This window comes from Myxine glutinosa, chromosome 5 (assembly GCF_964187855.1).
Source record: "Myxine glutinosa chromosome 5, kmMyxGlut1.1, whole genome shotgun sequence".
Taxonomy (NCBI): Eukaryota; Metazoa; Chordata; class Myxini; order Myxiniformes; family Myxinidae; genus Myxine; species Myxine glutinosa.
Window position 1 is genome coordinate 152,657,941 of NC_136265.1, and position 24,685 is coordinate 152,682,625.

The 24,685-nt window shown below is 42.8% G+C and overlaps 2 protein-coding genes across 3 annotated transcripts in view; one reads left to right on the forward strand and one right to left on the reverse strand.

Annotated features, from left to right (window-relative positions):
- SF1 (splicing factor 1) overlaps nucleotides 1-12,963 on the forward strand; it is a 92,002-nt gene extending 79,039 nt beyond the window's left edge. For both annotated transcript variants that reach the window (XM_068115922.2, XM_068115924.2), the window contains exons 11-13: nucleotides 664-768; nucleotides 3,306-3,536; nucleotides 11,744-12,963. In XM_068115922.2, the coding sequence (XP_067972023.2) occupies nucleotides 664-768; nucleotides 3,306-3,536; nucleotides 11,744-12,030 (623 nt within the window). In that variant the 3' untranslated portion in view covers nucleotides 12,031-12,963. The remainder of the gene's footprint in view (nucleotides 1-663; nucleotides 769-3,305; nucleotides 3,537-11,743) is intronic.
- A 4,936-nt stretch (nucleotides 12,964-17,899) lies between these two features.
- LOC137426916 (ADP-ribosylation factor 6-like) lies at nucleotides 17,900-21,538 on the reverse strand. The gene is made up of 2 exons (XM_078778877.1): nucleotides 20,308-21,538; nucleotides 17,900-19,989 (listed from the first exon to the last, which is right to left on the reverse strand). The coding sequence occupies exon 1, from the start codon at nucleotides 21,238-21,240 to the stop codon at nucleotides 20,713-20,715; it is 528 nt and encodes a 175-aa protein (XP_078635003.1). The 5' UTR covers nucleotides 21,241-21,538; the 3' UTR covers nucleotides 17,900-19,989; nucleotides 20,308-20,712.
- Between the last annotated feature and the right edge of the window lie 3,147 nt (nucleotides 21,539-24,685).

The following is a 24,685-nucleotide window of genomic DNA, read 5'->3' on the forward strand; positions in this document are numbered from 1 at the left end:
TTACACACTGATAATTTCTTGTGGGACATCACAAATTTTAGCGCACACACCACCAGAAGGCACCATTTCCATCACACATTCATACATACCCACATGCACTATAACTCGCAGGCAGAGTTTGGGTTGAACTTCCGCTGAACTTGGGGACGACTAAGAAGAAGACCTTTGTTGGTCGAAAGCTTGTCGAAAATTAAAGATCGACCGTCCTGAAGCTACGTCGCGTCTGATTTAATCTCCCGATTATTTATTTAATGCAAAGGAGACGCCCTGCTCGTACTGTGGAGTTTCTATTTCTCACAGTTATATTGTGGTTATATAGCGCAGATGGTTCCAATTGCACGCCCCCCCCCCGCCCCCCACGGCAAAGTAAGAAAATGCCAAGATGGGTGCAATTTCCCCCCTCCCCCCAGCCCCAAAAAAGGTTGGTGGAATCAAACGAAACTTCAGGAAACCCACCTTCAGTGTGTCGTGTGTAATCCCTGAAAGTTTCGGCTTCCTCGGTCAAATCCTCTTGGAAAAGTAGATGAAGCATACAAAATACTTTCACTTCATTATATATAGATATGCTGTGGGGCCCACAAGTGCTTTGATATCTACGATTTCGGCAAAATTAGTCCATTTATGCCCATAAATTACAAGATCATTATTATTGCTTTATTGCAGGGATGATGCCTTGGCAAGACAGAGGATCTGCGACACCGAGGATGCAGAATGTGAATCCAGGTCCTGTACCACGGCCCCCAATTCGACAGCCTGGCTACTCAACGGGTGAATTTTCAGCGCTTGAGTTGCATCGCTAATCATGTGTCATTGGTGTCTGCAGACACGAGTTGTCTTCTCCCCTATTGGCATACCGTTCCTTTTATCATCCCCCCCACCCCCTCCCTTCACTCTTTATGCCTCCGCAGCCAAATGCCAGAGGCATTATGTTTTCTGCTTGTCCGACGCTGCCCGTCTGTTATTGTCATCGTTTTTCTTTTATTATCACGATAATTTGCGAGCCCCTAAAGGGTTTTCAACCAAACTTGGCATAAGTATGGACTGTAAAGCAAAGATAAACCGATTTGATTTGGGGTTCAAAAGGTCACAGGTCATGCGATCTTGAATTGGAAATTTTGGTTTCCGCGATAACTTGTGAACCACTCGATAGATTTCATCAAAACTTGCCACAAGCATACTGTAATTGTAGAAGCATGAACTGATTGCATTCTGGGTTAAAAATATCAATGGTCAAAGATCATGTGACCTTTAATTGAAAGTAGTTTTGTTGCCGCAATAACTTGTGAACCATTGAAGGGATTTTGAGAAAACTTGGCACAAATGTTGACTGTAAAACAAAGATAAACTCATTCAAATTTTGGATTAAACATGTCAAAGGGCATGTGCCCCTTTGAGAATAATTTTGCAGACCATAATTTGAATTAGACACTTCTCATGTTCCTCCTCTACCTCAGTCTCTTCTCTTCCATACAGTCTCTCATGTGACCTTAAGTTTTTCATGACCTTTAAATCAATCGAGATCAAACGTAACAGTGGGTTAACCCATAACGTGGCCAGAGCCACATTCATCGACACATTTGTGTCGAGTTCTATTTTATTGTACACCGCTCCTTTCCTATGCCATCTCCAGGCATTGCAAATCGTCATTGCCGGGCACCGGAGGGGGCTCGGCAGTGACGCACGCTGAAAGGGAGTACTCATTTTTCACTCTGGTTGTTTTCTTGTTTTCTTGCTTGTTTGTTTGTCCGGCAATATCTCAGCCATGCTTTGAGATGGGAAGCTGAAATTTCGGCACAATAGTGAGCAAGTCCTTTGTCAAAAACGGTATTTTTTGTTTTTTGATTAATCAATTAATTGAGGAGTTATTTAATTATTAGCGATTTATTGAGTACTTATTTAATTAAGCTAATTTCCTTTCTCTTCTGACCATTAACTCAGGCACCTTTTGAGTTAGGAAGCTGATATTTGGACATGCCAATGACCAGGTGATTTGGCTGCAAAGGCTATTTTTGATTTATTAATTAATCAATTCATCGATTAATTATTTAATTATTCGATTAATTAGTAAAAAAAAAAAATTCCCCCAGTTACAGATTCTGATGAAATGGTGGTGGTTTATGTGTTCTGTGACCGAATTGATTAATAATTTAATTTTTTAATGATTATTATTTATTTATTTTCATTATTAATCATTTATTTATTTTCTTTCTCATTTGGCCAATATCTCAGGCACCTTTTGAGCTGGGAAGCTAATATTTGGACATGACGGTGACCAAGTGATGTGGCTATCAAGGATATTTTTGATTTATTGATTAATCATTTAATCGATTAATTATTTATTGATTAATCGATTAATTATTTAATGATTAATCAATTAATTAATTATTTTTTTATTAATGACTTATTTAATTAAATTTCTAAAAGATACATCTTCAGATGAAGCACTAGTGGTTTAGTTATGCTATTAGCCAATTGATTAAGAAAATATTTTGTGATAATCTTTTATTGATTTTAATTATACAATTAATCAATCAATTAGTGTACACCTCTCCCTCCCAATGCAGCCTCTATGAGCTGCACTGCGGTCCGGCGCCCGGCAATACCGGCAATGTCGCGCTGTAGGATATTTAATTATTTGGCATGGGGGCGGTGTACTTTGAATGTATCTGTACTTGTTATTCTTTTTTTTATATACCTTGCTTCCCCCCCACCCCCCACCCCCCCCCCCCTCCCCCCTGCATGAGACAAATTTGGATAAAATGAAAACATAACGATGAATGTATCAAATATATTTATTTTGCAATTTTCTTACAAAATGGAAATTCACCTCATCTTGATGAGAATGTAGTATACAGATGACTCCTTGCATGCCTAAAGTAGCTTTATCTATATTTACCTGACTTCAAATGGAGCCCAAGTTACTTTAGTAGAATAGCCATTTATCTTATTTATACTTGGGGGGGGTTCCCCTTAGCCCCCTTGTTTTTAGAGGATGTACCAGCACCACATTCAAAACCAAGGGTATGTGTAACGTATACATTTGGAGACTAAAAATGTCAATTCCGGGAGTGTGAGATAAACTTGGACTAGTAATGTGAGATGTGTGCTCGGACTACTGCACTTGATATGATCCTCAGTTCTTGTAGGTGCACTGTCAACTTTGTGGAAATAAATATCCGATGGATTTTTTTTTTTTTTTTTTAAATAGACTATGGTGAACTATTATGGTGATAATTTAGATTATGCAAGGTATGTCAGTAGTTTTATTTTTGTGGAACTAATGTCACATCATTCATGTTTCTTAGCAATGCCACCATTCCCCTTGATGGGAATGGTCCCACCGATGCCTCCCAATACTGGACAGCACCCACCTCCACCACTTATGGGTGGTGGAATGATGGCATGGCCGCAGCCATGTCCTCCACCTCCAGGTCTTCCCGGAGGCCCACCAGGGGTTCCAATAACTGTTCCACCAAATATTTTACCTGCAGGTCCACCCAGTGGCAACACCAACAATGCCATGCCATGGCAAAGCAGTGAGTTTGTTTTGTGTGCACTGTGCATAGCGTATTTATTTCTGGGAGATTTTCAGTGACCTTAAATGGTTCTTTGGTTGTGGTTGCCCCAGAATCTTTACTTTTATATTCCCGCTGATATGCAGCATAAGGCCCGTCACTTCACTGATGCCATTTGTCTACAATTTGTGTTTACTAGGGCATTGCCCGTACTATATCTATATCTAAAATTATATCCCCCCCCTCTATTTACATGCAATGGTTTGGTCCAAAGCGAACGGCTTGCGAGTACGGTGACAATCCCCCCCCTCTATTTACATGCAATGGTTTGGTCCAAAGCGAACGGCTTCCGGAGTTTGGTAAAGAAATCGCCATCGCGTGCACAAACGCGCAGGAAAGCGAATGAATCGCAAATTCGGTTTTATTAGTTTTAAAACATAGTTTAACGCCAACATAGTTTGCAAACGTGAAATAAATGAATACGCTCTCAAATGTGCCATCCGAGGCAGAGTGTGTCCTCCACGTTCGGCACACGCGATCGTTCGCTGCTCTCTGATTGGTTGAATCGTTTTTTGGACATAGCTCGGTAAGTAATTGTCCGATTAATATGAAACCTTGAAAAGGCACATCCTCGGGTCCCCAGCAATATACCTGGCAAGTTAAAAGTATATCGGACCCGTGGTTGTCGAGAAACAGCGGTCACAGACAAACGTACAGACGTACAGAGATTACTGGAATTATAGATAGACTAGGGCATGCCCGTACTATATCTATATCTAAAATTATATCCCCCCCCTCTATTTACATGAAATGGTTTGGTCCAAAGCGAACGGCTTGCGAGTGGTGACAATCCCCCCCCTCTATTTACATGCAATGGTTTGGTCCAAAGCGAACGGCTTCCGGAGTTTGGTAAAGAAATCGCCATCGCGTGCACAAACGCGCAGGAAAGCGAATGAATCGCAAATTCGTTTTTATTAGTTGTAAAACATAGTTTAACGCCAACATAGTTTGCAAACGTGAAATAAATGAATACGCTCTCAAATGTGCCATCCGAGGCAGAGTGTGCCCGCCACGTTCGGCACACGCGATCGTTCGCTGCTCTCTGATTGGTTGAATCGTTTTTTGGACATAGCTCGGAAAGTAATTGTCCGATTAATATGAAACCTTGAAAAGGCACATCCTCGGGTCCCCAGCAATATACCTGGCAAGTTAAAAGTATATCGGACCGGTAGTTGTCGAGAAACAGCGGTCACAGACAAACAAACAAACGTACAGACAGACAGACAGAGATTACTGGAATTATAGATAGATTAACTACTTCTGCTCCAAAACTGGCTCTGCCTGTTGGATACATTGCATATTAATACATCCTACTCTTGTTACCGCACATATGCAAAATGATAAGTGGGGTTAAGCAATTGGTTTACTGCTGTCTGTCTTTCTGTCTACAAACATCAATCTATATAAATAAAGGTGTGTGTGTGTGTGTGTGTGTGTGTGTGTGTGTGTGTGTGTGTGTGTGTGTGTGTGTGTGTGTGTGTGTGTGTGTGTGTGTGTGTGTGTGTGTGTGTGTGTGTGTGTGTGTGTGTGTGTGTGTGTGTGTGTGTGTGTGTGTGTGTGTGTGTGCGCGCGCGCGTGTGTGCGTGTGTGCGTGCGCTTATAACCCAAGAACTACACATCGGAGAAACGTTTTAGACACAGATTCGGAATCAGCATAAAATCCTGGTGGTTATAGGCTACTTTTTATTTTAATATCAATGGTTTAAAAAACCGGGTCAGCTGCAATTCCATGGTGTAGTTTGTGGCGGCGCTATTGCCCCTTTCCGATCCCATGACGCATTGCGGTTCCGATTCGCGATAAGGTCTATGCGCTATCACCGACACCTTTCCACCTTTTCCATACCTTTTAATCAGATTTAACTTATCTTCCATCGTAACCACATTATGCTTGGAAACACTAGCATTATCCTTCTTCGGACCCATGGCTAACACAGACACAGTAAAGGAATACTGTACGTCGCCTCTGTTTTGAATGAGAATCAGCGGTTGCGTGTACGTCCATGTATACTGTATGTACATATTTATATTTTTTTAATGTGCTTTTTAGTTAATTTTAAATTGTTTTTTAGCTTCTTTTATTGTTAATTTATGTACTATTTTATTTATTTTAAATATATTTTTAAGGAAAACAAATGTTTTCACGTCCGTAGGAGTGACGTAATGTCGCACATAGACGTTCGCTGCCCGGTCATGAAAGGAATTATGATTCTCTTGACAAAGTGACATGAAGATCAGGCAGTAAACCTCCCAACTGAGTTTCTCAACAGTCGTCAGCCTCAATTCTAAAATCCTTAATTTTCATCCTATTGACTTGAACTTTGAATAGGATTTACATATCGGCTTGCTGAATTAAACCACCAACTATTTTTGAGATCGGCGTAGGCCAAAGGTCAACCACTTTTTTTTTTAGTTTCTAAAATCCTCAATTTTCATCCGATTCACTTGGGGGGTTGACTCAGCCTGTCATCCTTCCGAGGTCGGCTAATTGAGTACCAGTTCACTGGTAATTCCCTGCTTGTCGTAAAAGGCGACAAAAAGGGTTGGCGGCAGGAAGGGCATCCGGCCGTAAAACATTGCTTCAAAAAGGGGACCAACAAAAACAACAACAACTACGGTGCCCGAAAAAGGCCAACCCCCGCTTTGCGGGGAAAAATGGCCTCTAAAGGTGTTTGTTTTTGTTTTTTTTCACTTGAAATTTGAATGGGATTTACATATCAGCAAACTGAATTCAACCAACAACTATTTTTGAGATCACCATAGGCCAAAAGAGCAACATAGGCCAAAAGTCAACAACAATTTCAAATTTCTAAAATCCTCAACTTTCATCTGATTGACTTGAAATGTGAAGAGGATTTGCATATCAGGTCACTGAAATTGAACCACCAATTCTTTTTGAGGTCAGCATAGGCCAAAAAGTAAACATAGGCCAAAGGTCAACAACTTAAGGTGAAGTTTTTAAAATCTTACATTTTCATCCAATTGACTTGAAATTTGGATAGGATTTGCATATCGGGTCACCTAATTCAACCACCAATTATTTTTGAGGTCTAAAGGTGAAAATATCAATATGGGCCAAATTTCTAAAATCGTCAATTTTCATCTAATTGACTTGAAATTTGAAGAGGATTTGCATATCAGATCACTGAATTAAACCACAAATTATTTTTGAGGTTAACATAGGCCAAAAGGTCAACAACCTATTTCACGAATATTTCAAGACATATTTCTGGCGCAGGGGCAATCAATGAAGGTTGTCGGCCTGAACTTCACAGAACAAGTGTTTGCCCATGGCCAGCTGTACGTGGGCTGCTCGACGGTTGGAAAACCAAGCAATCTTTATGTCTTGGCACCAAGTAAGAAAACCAGTAATGTTGTATACCCAGAGGTTTTGAGAAATTGAAAATTGAAAAAACGTCATGTAGGAAATGTACTGTGATATTGCTCTAAAATATACATGTTCTTTTCATCATATATTTGTATTATTCTTATTCAACCTGGGCGAAGCCGGGTACCTCAGCTAATATATGATATAGGAACCAATTAGTTTCAATTGAATGTTGTATTTGGACCAGAAATTGGAAAACGAGCCTGTAGTTTTGCAGTACTTTGGCTCTGAATTAGTTCCGATTGCGCATTGGCAAAGAGGAGTGAGATAATATTTTTACTGTCTGTTTGGCAGTCAAACAAAATTGAAAATAATTCTGGACAGGAAACTTAGTTTTTAAGGACTTCATAAAGGACACAAACAGGCACAAATAACTAATATAACATGTTAAATAAGGTGGCGTAAAAGATGCTGCATCAACGTCAGGAAAATTTCCCCAAAAAATGTATATGCCCTTTAAAACCTTTATTTTATTTTATTAATATAGGTCTACTTGAATACTGTAGAACAAAAATCCCCTTTTTGAAGCCTTCAAAACCCTTCCGTTTCACAGTGGACAGTATATTACGGCATTTTACATCATCACAACCAATCAAATTTGCCGCTCGTAGACCACGCCCATATCCTTTTTCTTTTTCAAGACAATGCGGTGTAATATGTCTTATTATTTCTCTAGTTATTTTAGCATTGGAGGATAGCCGACTCCTTTCATGAGGCATCATCTAATGTTCTCCCAGACATGTGCAGATGATTTTGCTTGAGCGTCTTCGCCTACTCGGCCCCTTCAGATATGACAGACTCTGCTGAAATTCCCATTTCTGGTGCAGTTTGGGTTTCAGAAGCTGAAAAGTTTTTCTTGCCAACTTTAACAGCCAACCCATTGCCCAACCCATACTCTGGAGGAGCAGTTTTTATTGCATTTCAGATTTTCTTTAAAGGGGTTGCTAAAAGCAACTAAGGAGCCTTGTCTGTCCCATTGATCACTATTTAGCCCATAACTCCGGAAGTTGAGATCACAGATGCCATCTTTTTGGGCCTAGGTGTACTGCCGACAAAGGCTCAATGAGCCCAAACGACACTGCCTAGACTTTTAAAGTGGCCTTTGCTCACCTGATATCTCTTATCTTTGAACACATGTGGCATTTCCTGAGGAGGCCCTTAGCTCAATAAATGTCTGTCCTGCCACATCCTGAATGAACGTACTGAATGAACGAAACAGGTCACATGTTGTGAACCACGAATACACAAGATCCGCAAATGCGGAGGTCTGACGATACAGTTTCCGTTATTAGCTTAAATAATATGACCTCAAACATACACAATACTCGTTCCCTCAGGGGAAAACGCAGGCAGAATGTAAGTAACATACTGACGAGGCCTGAACATAATTGTTACAACACAAGTGTTGACACACACGTGTTGTAATAAACCAGAACACAAGTGTTCCAAACAAGTGAACACAGCCATAAAAAAAAAAATAGGAACATAAGTGTTATAATAAGCCCATGTAAAGCAATCACAACAAGAAAGAGCAATCAAAGACTGCAGACCCTCGCCAGGACATGCTTTCAGTGTTTTTTTTTTTTTTGGCTTTTGTGTTAAAACAAATACGACAGCCGAACCATGTTACCGATAACGTCAGTTTCTTGTTTTTTCTCCACCAATTTATCCCTGGATGATGCTAGAGAAATTTCATCTTGATCGGATGAAGTTTTGTACTTGTCGAATTATGACGTCATAATGGAGGCACCTATGACATCATCATTAACATATTTTATTCCCCATGGAGAGTTCTTTTTTCAATGTCTCGATTTCTCCTCTTTCAATCAATTTCTCAAAATTGAAAAAATTCTCAATTTTTTTCTATGCAGTGCTTTCGGAGATGTGGAGGTGCACATTTTTTCGGTTTTTCCAAGATGGCGACCAAACCACGTGACCGATGACATCATCATTTTTATTTTCTCCACCAATTTATGCCTACATGACGCTCAAGAAATTTCATCTTGATCGGATGAAGTTTTGTACTTGTCGAATTATGACGTCATAATGGAGGCACCTATGACATCATCATTAACATTTAACAAAAAAACAAAAAAAACATTTTATTCCCCATGGAGAGTTCTTTACAATGAGCCATGTCTCAATTTTTTCTATTCAGCGCTTTCGGAGATATAGAGATGCAAAGTTTTTTGCCTTTTTTCCAAGATTGCGGCCGAACCACATTAGCTATGTCATAATTATCATTAAAAAATTATACAGGTGGAGTTGCACCTATGGTGAAAATTTCCTGTCAATCGGACCAATGGTTGCGGAGAAAATCATATTTATTCTGTGCGGACAAACGACAAACAAAGACTCAAATGCAATACCATCTTCTCTGGCGAGGGTAATAATACTCTGCTTCAGTGTGTCCCTCTGGTGGCTGTCCATTCATGGGTGTGGCTTCCCCCTTTGAGGGAGTGGCTACACCCATTCAGGGAGGGGCTTCAAAAATAAATCTCCACCATTTTGTTTGCTCCGCATACCTCTGAGGCCTCCTTTGTTTGGCTTGCGCTTTCTGACTCTCTCACGGTTTTACCTAAACTCTAATTCGATATCTGATTTCATTTTCCATAGTCGCTAAGGATTGGTTTTAGATTCGGTTGCAAAAAAACGGGAATAAAATTGGACGAAAGTTACCGTTTATAGAACAAAATACATTTTGAATGAGATGAAAGTAATATAAAATCCAATGAGACTCCCTTACGGCTTTATCTCGACTCGAATTCACCATCTGATTTCATTTTTCATAGTCGCTAGGATGGTTTAAGTCTCAGTTTCAGCTAAAGGTGAGAAAATCTGTGAAATGTATTCTCATAGCCATTTTGATTGTGTCTAGTCGGAAGCGATGTGGGGATGGGGAGAGGGGAGAGGGTTGGAGAATGGGATTGGGGAGGAGGTAGGGTGGGGTTCCCTACTAGAAATTAGTTATTTATAATATTACTTAGTAAAAGTACAGTGACTGAATACTAAAGTGAGGGATTGAACCATAGTGTAATTATATTTTTCCATATTCCTGGGGTATATATACAGAGTTTGTTTATGGCGAGTCTGATCTTTTCCTACTATGTAATTAAACAATACAGTACGTCAAAAAAAAATGTACGTAATAATGTAGGCTAAATCTGGAATACAATATTAATTAAATAATAACTTTGGTTTTAATTAATTTTGCATTTGTAAAGCAAAGTGTATTCAATGTTTTAAAGTTCAAAAATGAACAATAGAAGTAAGTCAGTCAAGGTGGGTTCTCCACCCTCCCTCTCAAGTCAATCAAGTCAAGGTAGAAGTGTCACTTTTCACCCTACCCTCCCTCTCCCCTGTGTGCGATCCTCTATTCCGCTCCCCTGTGTGCGATCCTCTATTCCTCGCCTCTGTATGATGCCCTCCCCTGTGCAGTGTGTGCAGTGAGGGGTTGGAGAGGAAGATAGGGAGACGTGAGGGGGGATGGAGAGTGTGGGGTGGAGAGAGAGAAGTGAGGAGGAGTTTGAGAGAAGTGAGGAGGAGTTTGAGAGAAGTGTGGAGGAGTTTGAGAGAGAGAAGTGAGGAGGAGCTTGAGAGAGAGAAGTGAGGAGGAGTTTGAGAGAGAGAGAAGTGAGGAGGAGTTTGAGAGAGAGAGAAGTGAGGAGGAGTTTGAGAGAGAGAGAAGTGAGGAGGAGTTTGAGAGAGAGAGAAGTGAGGAGGAGTTTGAGAGAAGTGAGGAGGACTTTGAGAGAGAGAGAAGTGAGGAGGAGTTTGAGAGAGAGAAGTGAGGAGGAGTTTGAGCGAGAGAAGTGAGGAGGAGTTTGAGCGAGAGAAGTGAGGAGGAGTTTGAGAGAGAGAAGTGAGGAGGAGTTTGAGAGAGAGAAGTGAGGAGGAGTTTGAGAGAGAAGTGAGGAGGAGTTTGAGAGAGAGAAGTGAGGAGGAGTTTGAGAGAGAGAAGTGAGGGAGGAGAGGGGTTGAAAGGAGTGGAGGTGAAGTGAATAAATTGTGTAGATTACATTATTTCTGGATCTGATGAAGTGGTAGTGCCCATTTTGGAAAATTGAATGTGCAGAATTGAACTCACGATGTCCAATTGTCATACATATCTATGGCCGTGTGTTTCCCACGGGTGCCCCACTCGTCTTGTAATAACAGGCGCACGTGTGAACACTATGATTAAATTTGAGTTAACAAATCACGATATACAACCTCAACAAAACATATTACTTGATCTCTCTGAGGAAAACGCAGGCAGTGTAACATACTCACTCGAGGTATGAACACGGAAGTGTGATGAATAAACCTGTGTGAAGCATTTCTTTAATAACAGGTGCACATGTAAATACTATGCTAATTAAATTTGAGTTGTTGACAACCAATCACTATATACAACCTCAAAAGACATACTACTTGATCGCTCCTAGCTTCCGCAAGGCAGTGTATTCACATGAGACCCGATCAAAACTTTATATGGGGTGTACTTACTTTTTCACGTGACTGTGTATCAACAGCCATTCCCCTGTCCCCCACCCAGAGACCATTCTGGCCAGAGATCGGCGCTTTAAACCAGTCTTATCTTGTTTTATAATTTGTGTAGTCTCTTCACTCTGACTGTCTGAACTGTATTTTGGTGTCAAAGACCATACCTTTCATATATGCATAGATTGATTGATTGCACTCTTTATAGGGGAGACCACCTTTTGGATGTCGTGTTGTTGTATTTGGCATTATCATGATTCTTCATCAGACACTGATAATTATTGGTGACTGTTGTTTTCAGATATGAACACCAGTCTCCCACCTTGGCAGCAGGCCACGAACCCTCCACTTCCTCCACCACCACCTCCAGGACCCACTCCCTCTGCGCCTATTCCACCACCTCCCACACAACCACCTTTACCCCCAAATGCCCCACCACCTCCCCCACCTCCCCCTGGCACCAGCGTGATGTATGCCCCACCCCCACCACCTTCAGATCCCGCTACACAGTTTTCCAACCTCCTAGGCAGCATGGCCATGGGCTTGTCCACCTTCAATCTTCCACCACCACCACCACCCCAGAGTTAAAGGTCATTGTGGTGGTTTGTATTCATGGCTTAACCTTTTATTTTTATGTGTTGAAGTCTGTTTCCTTCTAATTTTGGCAATGCCCCGTTGACGTGCATTTTGGTTGCTAGCATTTCCTCTCTGCCGTTCGACTCTCCGTTAATGTGGATTATTGTGCCGTATTGACAGTCCAAACGATAGGCGAATGGGTTTAATAATGCCTTTTGTTTTGACTTGGTGGAAATTTCAACTTGTCCTTTGAGCAACATGGAAGGCAACACATGACTATAGCAAAGGACCGTCATATGGATGGATTGAAATATCCCCATCACATCTTTTATGTACAAATTAAACTCGTTAAATCTGCATGTTAGCAAAATGTAAAGGCCCATTCTCAATAGGTTTGTTAAGCTTTCACCATAAGTGATTGATTGGAGTTTATCCACCATACTCGCTCTGCGACGAATATATTTTCACAAGTACAGCACTGTTTGCGCAGTTTATTTCTCGCTGTGAGATGTTTGCTCAATGATTTTTGGGCCATTTATGAAGTTGTTTTTATTTTTGTGCAGGTTGTCTCTCGCATCATTCGACTTGTTGACGGCACATAAGTCGGTACGGTGTTGATTGTGATCATTTTGGGTGTCTTGAGTTAATGATGTACAGGTTGATCAGCAAGTCTGTGGCCTAAGTGAAAAATAAAATAAGGGTGATTTGGTTAGTTTAAATTGTCAAGTGAGGAAATGGGTTTTTTTTGGGGGGGGGGGGGGGGGGGTTTGTCATTGCAACAAGACGAGAAAAATTAGTCAATATCAGTCATTAGCTTTTTAACAACGTTGGTTCAAAAACCTGCTGTTCGCCCACTCGTTGGTATGTCTATTACCATCTGATATCAATTGCACATTGTCCCAGATATTAGTGCTATTAAAGTTTTTAATTTTCTTTGCCTCTTAATGGACTGAGCAGGTTTGTGCACATCTTTGAGTGTAACATGTGGATGCTGATGTCGTTACGTCTGTATATTGGATTTTCGTTTCAGATTACCCTTCACAACATTTTGCTACCTCGGAGACATGCTGAATGGAGAAGGTGGATCAGACTCGGCAACGGTTGCTCGAGTGAGATGTGCATGGAAGAAGTTTCGGGAACTGAGTGGCGTGCTGATGAGGAGGAGAGTGTCGCTGAAGCTGAAGGGAAAGGTGTATGCTGCATGTGTGAGAAGTGTTATGATTTATGGGAGCGAGACATGGGTAATGAACGTAGAGCAGCAACGAAGGCTGGAAAGGGTGAAAATGCGAATGGTTCGATGGATGTGCGGAGTATCGTTGAGAGAGAGGAAGACAAATGATGAATTGCGAAAGATGATGGGAATATTGCCTGTGATTGATGCTGTGAAGAGGAACAGGTTGAGATGGTATGGTCATGTATTGAGGAAGGATGAAAGTGACTGGTTGAGAAGAGTGATGGAAGTTAATGTAGAAGGAAGTAGAGGACGGGGAAGACCAAGAAAGACTTGGCTAAAGATGGTGGAAGAAGAAATGCGGGCAAGGGGGTTAACAAGGAGAGATGCAGAAAATAGGGCAAAATGGAGAAGATTGTCATGGGGACCGCAAGGCTAACCCCCGCTCTAGCAGGGAACATGGCCTTAAAATGCATGTTGTGTTGTATTACCCTTCACAATGGTTTTGCTTACAGATTTGGAGAGCTCGTGTTTATTGGTAAAAGGGGGATGCAGAGAAGGTGTGAGTTCTGCCATTCATCCGCAACCCTCAACATTTTTTTCCCTCTACACGACTGAGGCTCATGGAAGATAAAGCTAGATTTGACAGTGGAGTTGCAGAACAACAATTGGGCACAACCAGGATAGAGAGAGAAACAAAGAAAGAAGTGGAGGAAACACTGAAACCACCAAATAAGGGGATTTGGGTTAGGAAGGGTAATAAAGATCCATGAGTCTGGATGGGGATGACATGAGGTGGCAGTGCTGCATTGCCTGCTTGAAACCATGGAGGGAAGAGTGAGGAAGAACAGCCAATGGGAGGTGGTTCCAAAGATGGGAGAAGCAAAAACAAATGAGTCGAGGTGTGCATCCAGCCGAGATTTTTGAGGGTAAACCAGCACTGGATTACTGGAAGAATGTGTACATTCTGGAGTTGCTGAGGTGGCTCAGAGAGCTGTTAAAGAGCAGGAACTCCACCATAGAAGTGGTTTAAAAAAAAAAAAAAAAAACAGAGGTCACCAACAAGTCTGCAGTGTGAGAACAGCAAATCTTGTACTTCGGCTTTGTCAAGGAGATTGCAATAATGTTGTAAACTTTAGATTCCACAGAATGTAGGAGAGACATGATGCTGGTGTACCAACCCATAGAGGAGAGCAGTACCTCATTGAGCTGTAAGCAAAGGCCTGTGAGTAGCTCTGACTTTTCAAGGAAAGGCTTTGATCGACGGAGGATACCAATCCTTCAGCTGGCTTTGGGGACAAGCTTTGAATTGCCATCGTGGAAATGGACAACTTGGTTTGATTCTTCTGGAGCAACAAGGTGAGAGAGATTTTCCAAAATGGGAGGGCATTTTCCATTTATCAGACCAGCATATAATCACTTCCTGTTCAGCACAGAGTGATGCAGTTGCAGGCTGCTTTGCAGTGGGATGGACTACTCAATGACACAATGTGGTGTCATCTGCAAAAAGGCAGAGAGGGAGAGGTCATTTATTGAGGAAAACTGGTCCAAACACCCTACCTCTAAGCCTTCACTTGCAGAGGAGTGGGTTCCATTGATAGCAACACGCTGACCGTGTGAGTGAGTTGAGGCAATCAGAAATCCAGACGGCCTTTTATTCCACAGGCAGAGAGCATGGCAAGCAAAGCAGGATGCCAGACTGTCAAAGGCCCACGATATATACTACGACCTCTTATTTGAGATCGTCTTCAACCATTGCTGAAAGAAAGCAGCAGAGTGCAAACAGTGTCCAAACTGATGAGAGAGCGGCTCTTTGAAAACGGCAAAGAAAAAAACTTTGCTTGTGATTGGACATAAGTTCACTGGTCTGTAGTTGATAGGATCGATTTGACACCCGACTTGTGGACTCGTGATGCTTGCTAACATCCAGGCCCATGATGATCATCGTTTATACAGGTTGTTAAATCAAAACAATTGGTCATTGATCTGGATTCTAGAATATCTTGATATCAGGAAGCCCAAACTCTTGCTTTGTCCCTCAATAAGAACCAGCTGGCAAATCCCCCAATTCATTTCGTCGGTCAGCCTCCAGCACAACATTGAGAGGCAGTTGCAGGAGAAGTACATGGAGAAGAGGAGGAAGTTGTTTCTTGGGTTTGTTGATCTGGAGAAAGCATTCGATAGGGTACCACGCAAAGTATTGACATGGGCATTGAGGAAGTTAGGAGTGGAGGAATGGTTGATCAGAGTAGTGATGGCAATGTACAAAAGAGCACGCACAGCTGTAAGGACGAAGGACGGGAACAGTGGTGAGTTTGAGGTGAAGGTGGGAGTGCATCAGGGGTCGGTACTAAGTCCACTACTATTTGTAGCTGTGATGGAGGTGCTGGCTCAGAACGTAAAGGAGGGTTTACCGTGGGAGTTGTATGCAGATGATCTGGTGTTGATTGCGGAAAGTATGGATGGACTGAAGGAAAAGATGAACACGTGGAAGGAATGTATGGAGACAAAAGGTCTGAAGGTGAATATCGGAAAGACGAAGGTGATGGCAAGTGGTAAAGCATGTGGTGAGGTGGAAAGAACTGGGAAGTGGCCCTGTGCTGTGTGTAGGAAGGGTGTCGGAGTGAACTCCATTCAATGTACAATGTGTGCTGAGTGGGTTCATCAAAAATGTAGTGGTCTGAGAGGGTCATTAACCAGTGTGGCAGCTACATTCAAGTGTAAGGTGTGCACAGAGGGAGCTGCAGATGGAGGAGATGTTGAGTTGGATCTTGGAGACGGCGTGAAGCTGGAAGGTGTGAAAACATTTTGCTACCTCGGAGACATGCTGAATGGAGAAGGTGGATCAGACTCGGCAACGGTTGCTCGAGTGAGATGTGCATGGAAGAAGTTTCGGGAACTGAGTGGCGTGCTGATGATGAGGGGAGTGTCGTTGAAGCTGAAGGGAAAGGTGTATGCTGCATGTGTGAGAAGTGTTATGATTTATGGGAGCGAGACATGGGTAATGAACGTAGAGCAGCAACGAAGGTTAGAAAGGGTGGAAATGCGAATGGTTCGACGGATGTGCGGAGTATCGTTGAGAGAGAGGAAGACAAATGATGAATTGCGAAAGATGATGGGAATAGAGCCTGTGATTGATGCTGTGAAGAGGAACAGGTTGAGATGGTTTGGTCATGTGTTGAGGAAGGATGAAAGTGACTGGTTGAGAAGAGTGATGGAAATGAATGTAGAAGGAAGTAGAGGACGCGGAAGACCGAGAAAGACTTGGCTAAAGATGGTGGAAGAAGAAATGCGGGCAAGGGGGTTAACAAGGAGAGATGCAGAAAATAGGGCAAAATGGAGAAGATTGTCATGGGGACCGCAAGGCTAACCCCCGCTCTAGCAGGGAAAATGGCCTTTAAAATGCATGTTGTTGGTCAGCCTCCAGCAAAGCAATGGTTGCTGGAACTCCCAAGCCAATCAGCAATATGAATAAAACCTTGTCTTCTTCTTCTTCTGGTTAGTCTACTTCCTTCAATCATGAAGATTATTTCATAACAACCTATGGTTGTTTGTTCTTTTCTTTTAAATGCTGGACATAGATCAAGGAAGCAGCGTGTACCATTTTTTTTTTTGTCTTTGATACGACATGAGGGGATGAAGGGGGTGGGGGCTCAACCCACCAGCTTCCTAGATATGGAGAGGACACTCTAGCCATTACACCTCCAAGTCTGCTCTCAAAACTGACCTCAGCCAGCCACTACCTCCTTCACAAGTCTAAGCTGAATGGTCATCTCTTCTTTAATCCCTCTCTTATTTTGCCTGTCTATCTTCCTGAGTTTAGCGTCTCGAGCTACTCACTTAAGGATTTCAAGTGTACTGCCCATTGCCACATCTGGGTCTTACCCATTTATATCTTGAGCTTTACACCTGTTGAGACCTTGTTCCCACTCTTCATCTGCATTGGCTCCTCTTCTGCAGTGATACATCTGTAAGTTATTGTCCTGCTGTTTTACCTTTGCTCCATGTAATTCTTCTCTTGCTTTGGTCTAGATGGTTGTATAAAAGATTGTACACAAGGCAAAGCGTAACTCTGTGCTTTCTTCTACTTGGAGATTCACGATCCCCAATGAGGAGTTCACCTGCTGTGGAGCATGACAGTCACACATGACAATATCCTGCCCAGCGTCCAAGTTGTGCTGCTGCCTGAGAAAAGCCAAGGGGAAGCAAGTAAACTGCTCTCATATACTTGGTCCCGGAAATACTTTGCTCTCTTCCGAAACCATATAAAATCTCAAAATTGACATTTAACAGTTGTTGGACCTACGCAGAGGTTCCAACCTGGTTCTTCCTCTGCTTCTCACCCCGATACTGGCCTGAGGTGGGGGTAAACGTTAAGGCTAAAAACAAATAAACCCTTGAGCTGTACCGGACGGGTTATTTGTCCATATAAGTTGTTGATTAGCCCCTGTTGGTTCTGCTTGAACAGGCAGGCTTGCAGCAGAGATAGCCGATGGATTGCCGGGGAGCGACCCAAAGACCCCTCACCGTCTAAGATGTTGTGCTCTGCCTTTGTGGAGCTGGGGCTGCGCAGTCTTCCATAATGTGTTCATGGCCTATACTCCACAAGGAGGAAGCAATAGGGCATCATCCATGTGGGATGACTGGTCAATGCTAGATTGCATATTCTATTAATTTTTTTTTTTTTTAAAGCCTATGAAGTCATGATTTCCAAAATACCAGCAATTTTATTGGATGTACAAGTGGAAGAAAAAAAAAAACAGGGAAAATGTTCATGTGATGATTGCATTTTGTGCATACACTGGACAAAACCCCATTCCCCATGCATACATACATAATAAATAAATAAATAAATAAATGGCCTCAAACATCAGAAGCTAAATGGATGTGAAGCCGAGAACCATCGGCTTTCTTCCGATATTTTCAAGGACTCATGCCCAGTATTTACTGTACGGGCTTCAAGATGTAGGATGTACATCCGACGGTAACACCTTGCTATGGAAACTGCACTTGTACATGACCTCTCGCTTGTCCTTTTCAGGAACTTGCAGTTGAACAACTTGTTGAACTTGAGCAACTTGCAGTGCATTTTTTTAAGGCAGATTAACCTCGAAAGTCTAACCTGTCATTCACAAGATTTAGAGACGTCTCCCCTCGGGTGAAAATATCATGGCCTATGATTTTTGACTTGCCGAATACGTCATCAGTGAAACCACATTGGATTGACCAGATGAAGAGTCTCTCGCTATAAGAGTGCAACCTCCAAAACATTGTATAAAAGCTTCAAGTCTAAATTACCACTCTTGATAATTCGATCATCGGCATCGCGAAATAACCGACCGACCTTGCACCCAAGACAAGACCGAAGAAGAGAAAGCAATTTCAGATATGGCTGTCAAAAAAAAAAAATGTAAGATCCCCTTCCTTTCTCCCCATCCACCACATCCCAAATTACAAAATAAAAAGCAGAGGACAATTTGAAAAGAAAAACGTGCAAATCCATCAGCTCGGTGTCATAAAACATAAGTTTTGTCCGATGGAGTGATGCAGAGGTAGCGCATTCACCTGGGGTCGATTCCCAGGCCGACAAGAAGCCATCATCCTGATGCTCGACATGCGGGCATTGAATCGACGAGAGCACCATCCTTTGGCCAAGACGTTAAGTTGGTCGTTGGTGGACGACGTTAAAGATCCCTCGATCACTCGATGGCTTTTGCCAATCGAGTCAATCAGTAATCGCTGGCACCCTAAACAAATTATAAATTTATACACTAACCTGGTCCACAAAATCGAATTGCGGAGTCGTGGATCTTGAACCCCTCCACCCACTATTGACCAACGGTCGTTGCAGAGCCCGAAACATTGCCAGAAGTAACGACGACGAACATCAGTTATAATAATAGCAGAAAAAATGCCAGAAATGATGGGCGATCGGTCAACATTGATCCACGTGTACCAATATTCAAGTCCATATTAAAGCTAGCAGCTGATGGAGGTTTAAACGAAGCAATGTCCACCTGAAGTAGGGCATGATAAACCTCATCTCTATAGTTTGATGTGAGCCAAGTGAGGTCTTCACCGAGACCATCACCAGTGTCCACCTGTATTAGGGCATGATAAACCTCATCTCTATAGTTTGATGTGAGCCAAGTGAGGTCTTCACCAAGACCATCACCAGTGTCCACCTGTATTAGGGCATGATAAACCTCATCTCTATAGTTTGATGTGAGCCAAGTGAGGTCTTCACCGAGACCATCGCCAGTGTCTACCTGAAATAGGGCATGATAAACCTCATCTCTATAGTTTGTGAGGTCTTGACCGAGACCATCGCCAGTGTCTACCTGAAATAGGGCATGATAAACCTCATCTCTATAGTTTGAAGTGAGGTCTTCACCAAGACCATCACCAGTGTCCACCTGAAATAGGGCATGATAAACCTCATCTCTATAGTTTGATGTGAGGTCTTCACCAAGACCATCACCAGTGTCCACCTGAAATAGGGCATGATAAACCTCATCTCTATAGTTTGATGTGAGCCAAGTGAGGTCTTCACTGAGACCATCACCAGTGTCCACCTGAAATAGGGCATGATAAACCTCATCTCTATAGATTGAAGTGAGGTCTTCACCAAGACCATCACCAGTGTCCACCTGAAATAGGGCATGATAAACCTCATCTCTATAGTTTTATGTGAGGTCTTCACCGAGACCATCACCAGTGTCTACCTGAAATAGGGCATGATAAACCTCATCTCTATAGTTTGATGTGAGGTCTTCACCAAGACCATCACCAGTGTCCACCTGTAGTAGGGCATGATAAACCTCATCTCTATAGTTTGATGTGAGCCAAGTGAGGTTTTCACTGAGACCATCACCAGTGTCCACCTGAAATAGGGCATGATAAACCTCATCTCTATAGTTTGAAGTGAGGTCTTCACCAAGACCATCACCAGTGTCCACCTGAAATAGGGCATGATAAACCTCATCTCTATAGTTTGATGTGAGCCAAGTGAGGTCTTCACTGAGACCATCACCAGTGTCCACCTGAAATAGGGCATGATAAACCTCATCTCTATAGATTGAAGTGAGGTCTTCACCAAGACCATCACCAGTGTCCACCTGAAATAGGGCATGATAAACCTCATCTCTATAGTTTTATGTGAGGTCTTCACCGAGACCATCACCAGTGTCTACCTGAAATAGGGCATGATAAACCTCATCTCTATAGTTTGATGTGAGGTCTTCACCAAGACCATCACCAGTGTCCACCTGTATTAGGGCATGATAAACCTCATCTCTATAGTTTGATGTGAGCCAAGTGAGGTTTTCACTGAGACCATCACCAGTGTCCACCTGAAATAGGGCACGATAAACCTCATCTCTATAGTTTGATGTGAGGTCTTCACCAAGACCATCACCGTGTCCACCTGTAAAAGGACACGATAAACCTCATCTCTATAGATTGAAGTGAGGTCTTCACCAAGACCATCACCAGTGTCCACTTGAAATAGGGCATGATAAACCTCATGCTTTGTAGTTTGATGTGAGCCAAGTGAGGCCTTCACTGAGACCGTCACCGGTGTTTGCACACGAGGGCTGCACATACCAGTTGCGGTCTCTTAAACGCGTTAAGCCCAGTTTTTCCTGCACCTCATGGGGCTTCATGGCATCAGGAAGGTCCTGCTTGTTGGCAAACACCAGGATGATGGCGTCTCGCATCTCCCGGTCATTGATGATTCGCTGCAACTCTTGTTTCGCCTCGTCGATCCGATCACGATCGGCGCAGTCGACGACGAAGACCAGGCCCTGCGTGCCGGTGTAGTAATGTCGCCAGAGCGGGCGGATCTTGTCCTGTCCACCGACGTCCCACACGTTGAACCTGACGTTCTTGTAGGTCACCGTCTCTACGTTGAAGCCGACGGTGGGAATGGTCGTGACCTGCTGGTCGAGCTTGAGCTTGTACAGAATGGTCGTCTTTCCAGCCGCATCCAGGCCAAGCATCAAGAGGCGCATCTCCTTGTTGCCGAAAACCTTCGAAAGGACCTTCCCCATCGCAGCAGATTTCCTTCAATGGACGTAATGTTTTTTAAAGTTTGCTTCGGCTAGGCCTCAAGGCCACGGACTTTCCTAGAGCGCGGCGCCACTCGCTGCTCTGCGAGCCCCGACGATCCGCTGGCGAGACGAGCAGCCCGTGGGTTTCGCTCTTACCCGGCCGGGGCTGCCGGACGCGTCGGCTTGGGATCCGTGTCGGTAAATGAGAAGAAAGGTCCGAAGGAGAAGCGATTCGGCAAGATGGGTCGTGATAGGTCCAAGAGCGATGCACACGTTCCCCCGGAAGCTTGGAAGAAGAGCAACTGACGTCAGCACTGATGCGTTTCCTGTCGGCTTCAATGATCGGTTCTCTGAAGGAAGATTTTGTGCATCGCAGATACTTGCCAAATACAAATAAACAATAGTTGCCATGGAAACAGCAATTTCAAAAAATTGACCTATCAAGTGTCTACATGATGGAATGTTATACATAACAAATTTGGTTGAAACATTTTTACCCTCGCCAGAGGAGAAGGTATTGCATTTGGGTTTGTCTGTTTATTTGTCTGTATGGCTGTTTGTCTGGCTGCCTTGTTTCTTTGTCTTTCTTTGTTTGTTTTTCTTGTTTCTTGTTTTTCTTTGTCTGTCTATCTTGTTTGTCTGTCTGTGGGGCTGTTTGTCTGTCTGTCTTTATTTATTTGTCTGTACGGCTGTTTGTCTGTCTGTATTTGTCTGTCTGTCTTGTTTGTTTATTTGTCTGTCTATCTTGTTTGTTTGTCTGTCTGTAGGGCTGTTTGTCTATCTGTGTGTTTGTCTGTCTGGCTTGTTTGTTTATTTGTCTGCTTGTCCGTCTGTCTACATGGCTGTCTGTCTTTGTTTGTCTGTCTTGTTTGCTTATTTGTCTGTCTGTTTATTTGTCTGTATGGCTGTTTGTCTGTCTTGTTTGTTTATTTATCTGTCTGTGTTGTTTCTTTGTCTGTCTGTTTGTTTATTTGTCTGTCTGTCTGTGTGTCTGTCTGTCTGTTTGTCTGTCTGTGATTGTCTGTCTGTCTGGCTTGTTTGTTTATTTGTCTGTTTGTCTGGCTGTGTGGTTGTCTGCCTGTCTGTCTGACTGGCTCTCTTGTGTATGTATCTATGTATGTATGTAGTATGTATGTATGTATGTGTATGTACTCGTATGTATCTATGTATGTATGTAGTATGTATGTATGTATGTGTATGTACTCGTATGTATTTGTGTGTGTATATATCTATGTGGTATGCATGTATATGTGGGTATGTGTATGTATGTTTGTATTTATGTATATGTATGTATCATCTCGAAGAGGATTTTGCCGAGAAAGCTGAAACTTTCAGGGATTCATGAGGCCACCCACATTGTGCATGTGCAAGTTTCGTTTGATTCCATCAAGTTTTGAAAAAAAAAAAAAATTCTCCTATTTTGTTATTTTCTTCCTTTGGGGGGTAGGTGGGTGAAATTGGAATTATCCGAGCTATACACCACGATGTATTATATATGCACATAAGCAGTATGCATGTTTTCACATGTTTCACATATATAAGCAGTATGCAACCCTAGTTAATATATGTAACCAGCGAGGCCCTCGAGGCTGTCTGTTGCCTGCCTATACACCACCCAAACAAGTGAATCCTCTTGGATTGCGCTGAGGTTCGGGCATGGAATTTCGAGCCTCGATCATGGTTCGAGCCTCGATCTTGTATACAAAAATAATAATAATAATAATAAGAACCTTGGGCCGAATCTCGCGCTTCACCAGTGCGCGTGCGCGAATTTACGTCACGTCGGCAGCGAGAAGGGGTTCCCCAACACGAACCAATCAGGAACTGCCACGTCACACTTATATGATCTCAGAATTCCTGTGACAGGAATTCGCGTTACACTGGCTGGAAGTCATTCGCTAGAGGCGCTTCCTCAGCGCTAATAAAGGGATGCGTCAGAAGAACGTGTTGCACTCTTGGAATAAGATTGCCCATCGGGTGGGTACTCTGCTATGATATTGTTAATCTATCTATAATTCCAGTAATCTCTGTGTGTGTGTGTGTGTGTGTATGTGTGTGTGTGTCGTTTGTCTGTGACCGCTGTTTCTCGACAACCACGGGTCCGATATACTTGAAACTTGCCAGGTATATTGCTGGGGACCCGAGGATGTGCCTTTTCAAGGTTTCATATTAATCGGACAAGTAGTTACCGAGCTATGGCGATTTATTTACCAAACTCCGCAAGCCGTTCGCTTTGGCTTTGTGAATGGACCAAACCATTTCATGTAAATAGAGGGGGGGGATTGTCACCGTACTCGCAAGCCGTTCGCTTTGGCTTTGCGAATGAACCAAACCATTTCATGTAAATAGAGGGGGGGGGGATTGTCACCGTACTCGCAAGCCGTTCGCTTTGGCTTTGCGAATGGACCAAACCATTTCATGTAAATAGAGGGGGGGGATTGTCACCGTACTCGCAAGCCGTTCGCTTTGGCTTTGCGAATGGACCAAACCATTTCATGTAAATAGAGGGGGGGGGGATTGTCACCGTACTCGCAAGCCGTTCGCTTTGGCTTTGCGAATGGACCAAACCATTTCATGTAAATAGAGGGGGGGGGATTGTCACCGTACTCGCAAGCCGTTCGCTTTGGCTTTGCGAATGGACCAAACCATTTCATGTAAATAGAGGGGGGGGATATAATTTTAGATATATATATAGTACGGGCATGCCCTAGTCTATCTATAATTCCAGTAATCTCTGTGTGTATGTGTGTGTGTATGTGTGTGTGTCTGTGTGTCTGTGACCGCTGTTTCTCGACAACCACGGGTCCGATATACTTGAAACTTGCCAGGTATATTGCTGGGGACCCGAGGATGTGCCTTTTCAAGGTTTGAAATTAATCGGACAAGTGGTTCCCAAGGTATGGTCACCGTACTCGCAAGCCGTTCGCTTTGGCTTTGCGAATGGACCAAACCATTTCATGTAAATAGAGGGGGGGGGGGTTCTACCGTACTCGCAAGCCGTTCGCTTTGGCTTTGCGAAGACCAAACCATTTCATGTAAATAGAGGGGGGGGGGGGGTTCTGTGGTCGTTACTGCCACGTGGTTTCAAAGTTTTTTTTTGTTGTTGTTGTTTGCACGCATGTTTTTTTGCACCCACGTACGGGCACGCCCTAGTAAACATAAAGATAATAACATGACCCACCTGGTGGCTCCAGTAGGGAGCGGGTGCTTCTACTACTTAATTAATAGACGTCACTGTCAATTCAGTTCAAACAGTACGTAATTAATAGACATACTTGGGTCGATCAAGGCTTCACCTCGACCAAGACTTTACCTCAACCAAGACATAAAATGGTTTAAATTTAGATTTTTTTGGTCACTAATCTACACATAATACCCCATAATTTCAAAGTGGAATTTTGTTTTTAGAAATTCTTACAAAATAATTAAAAATGAAAAGCTGAAA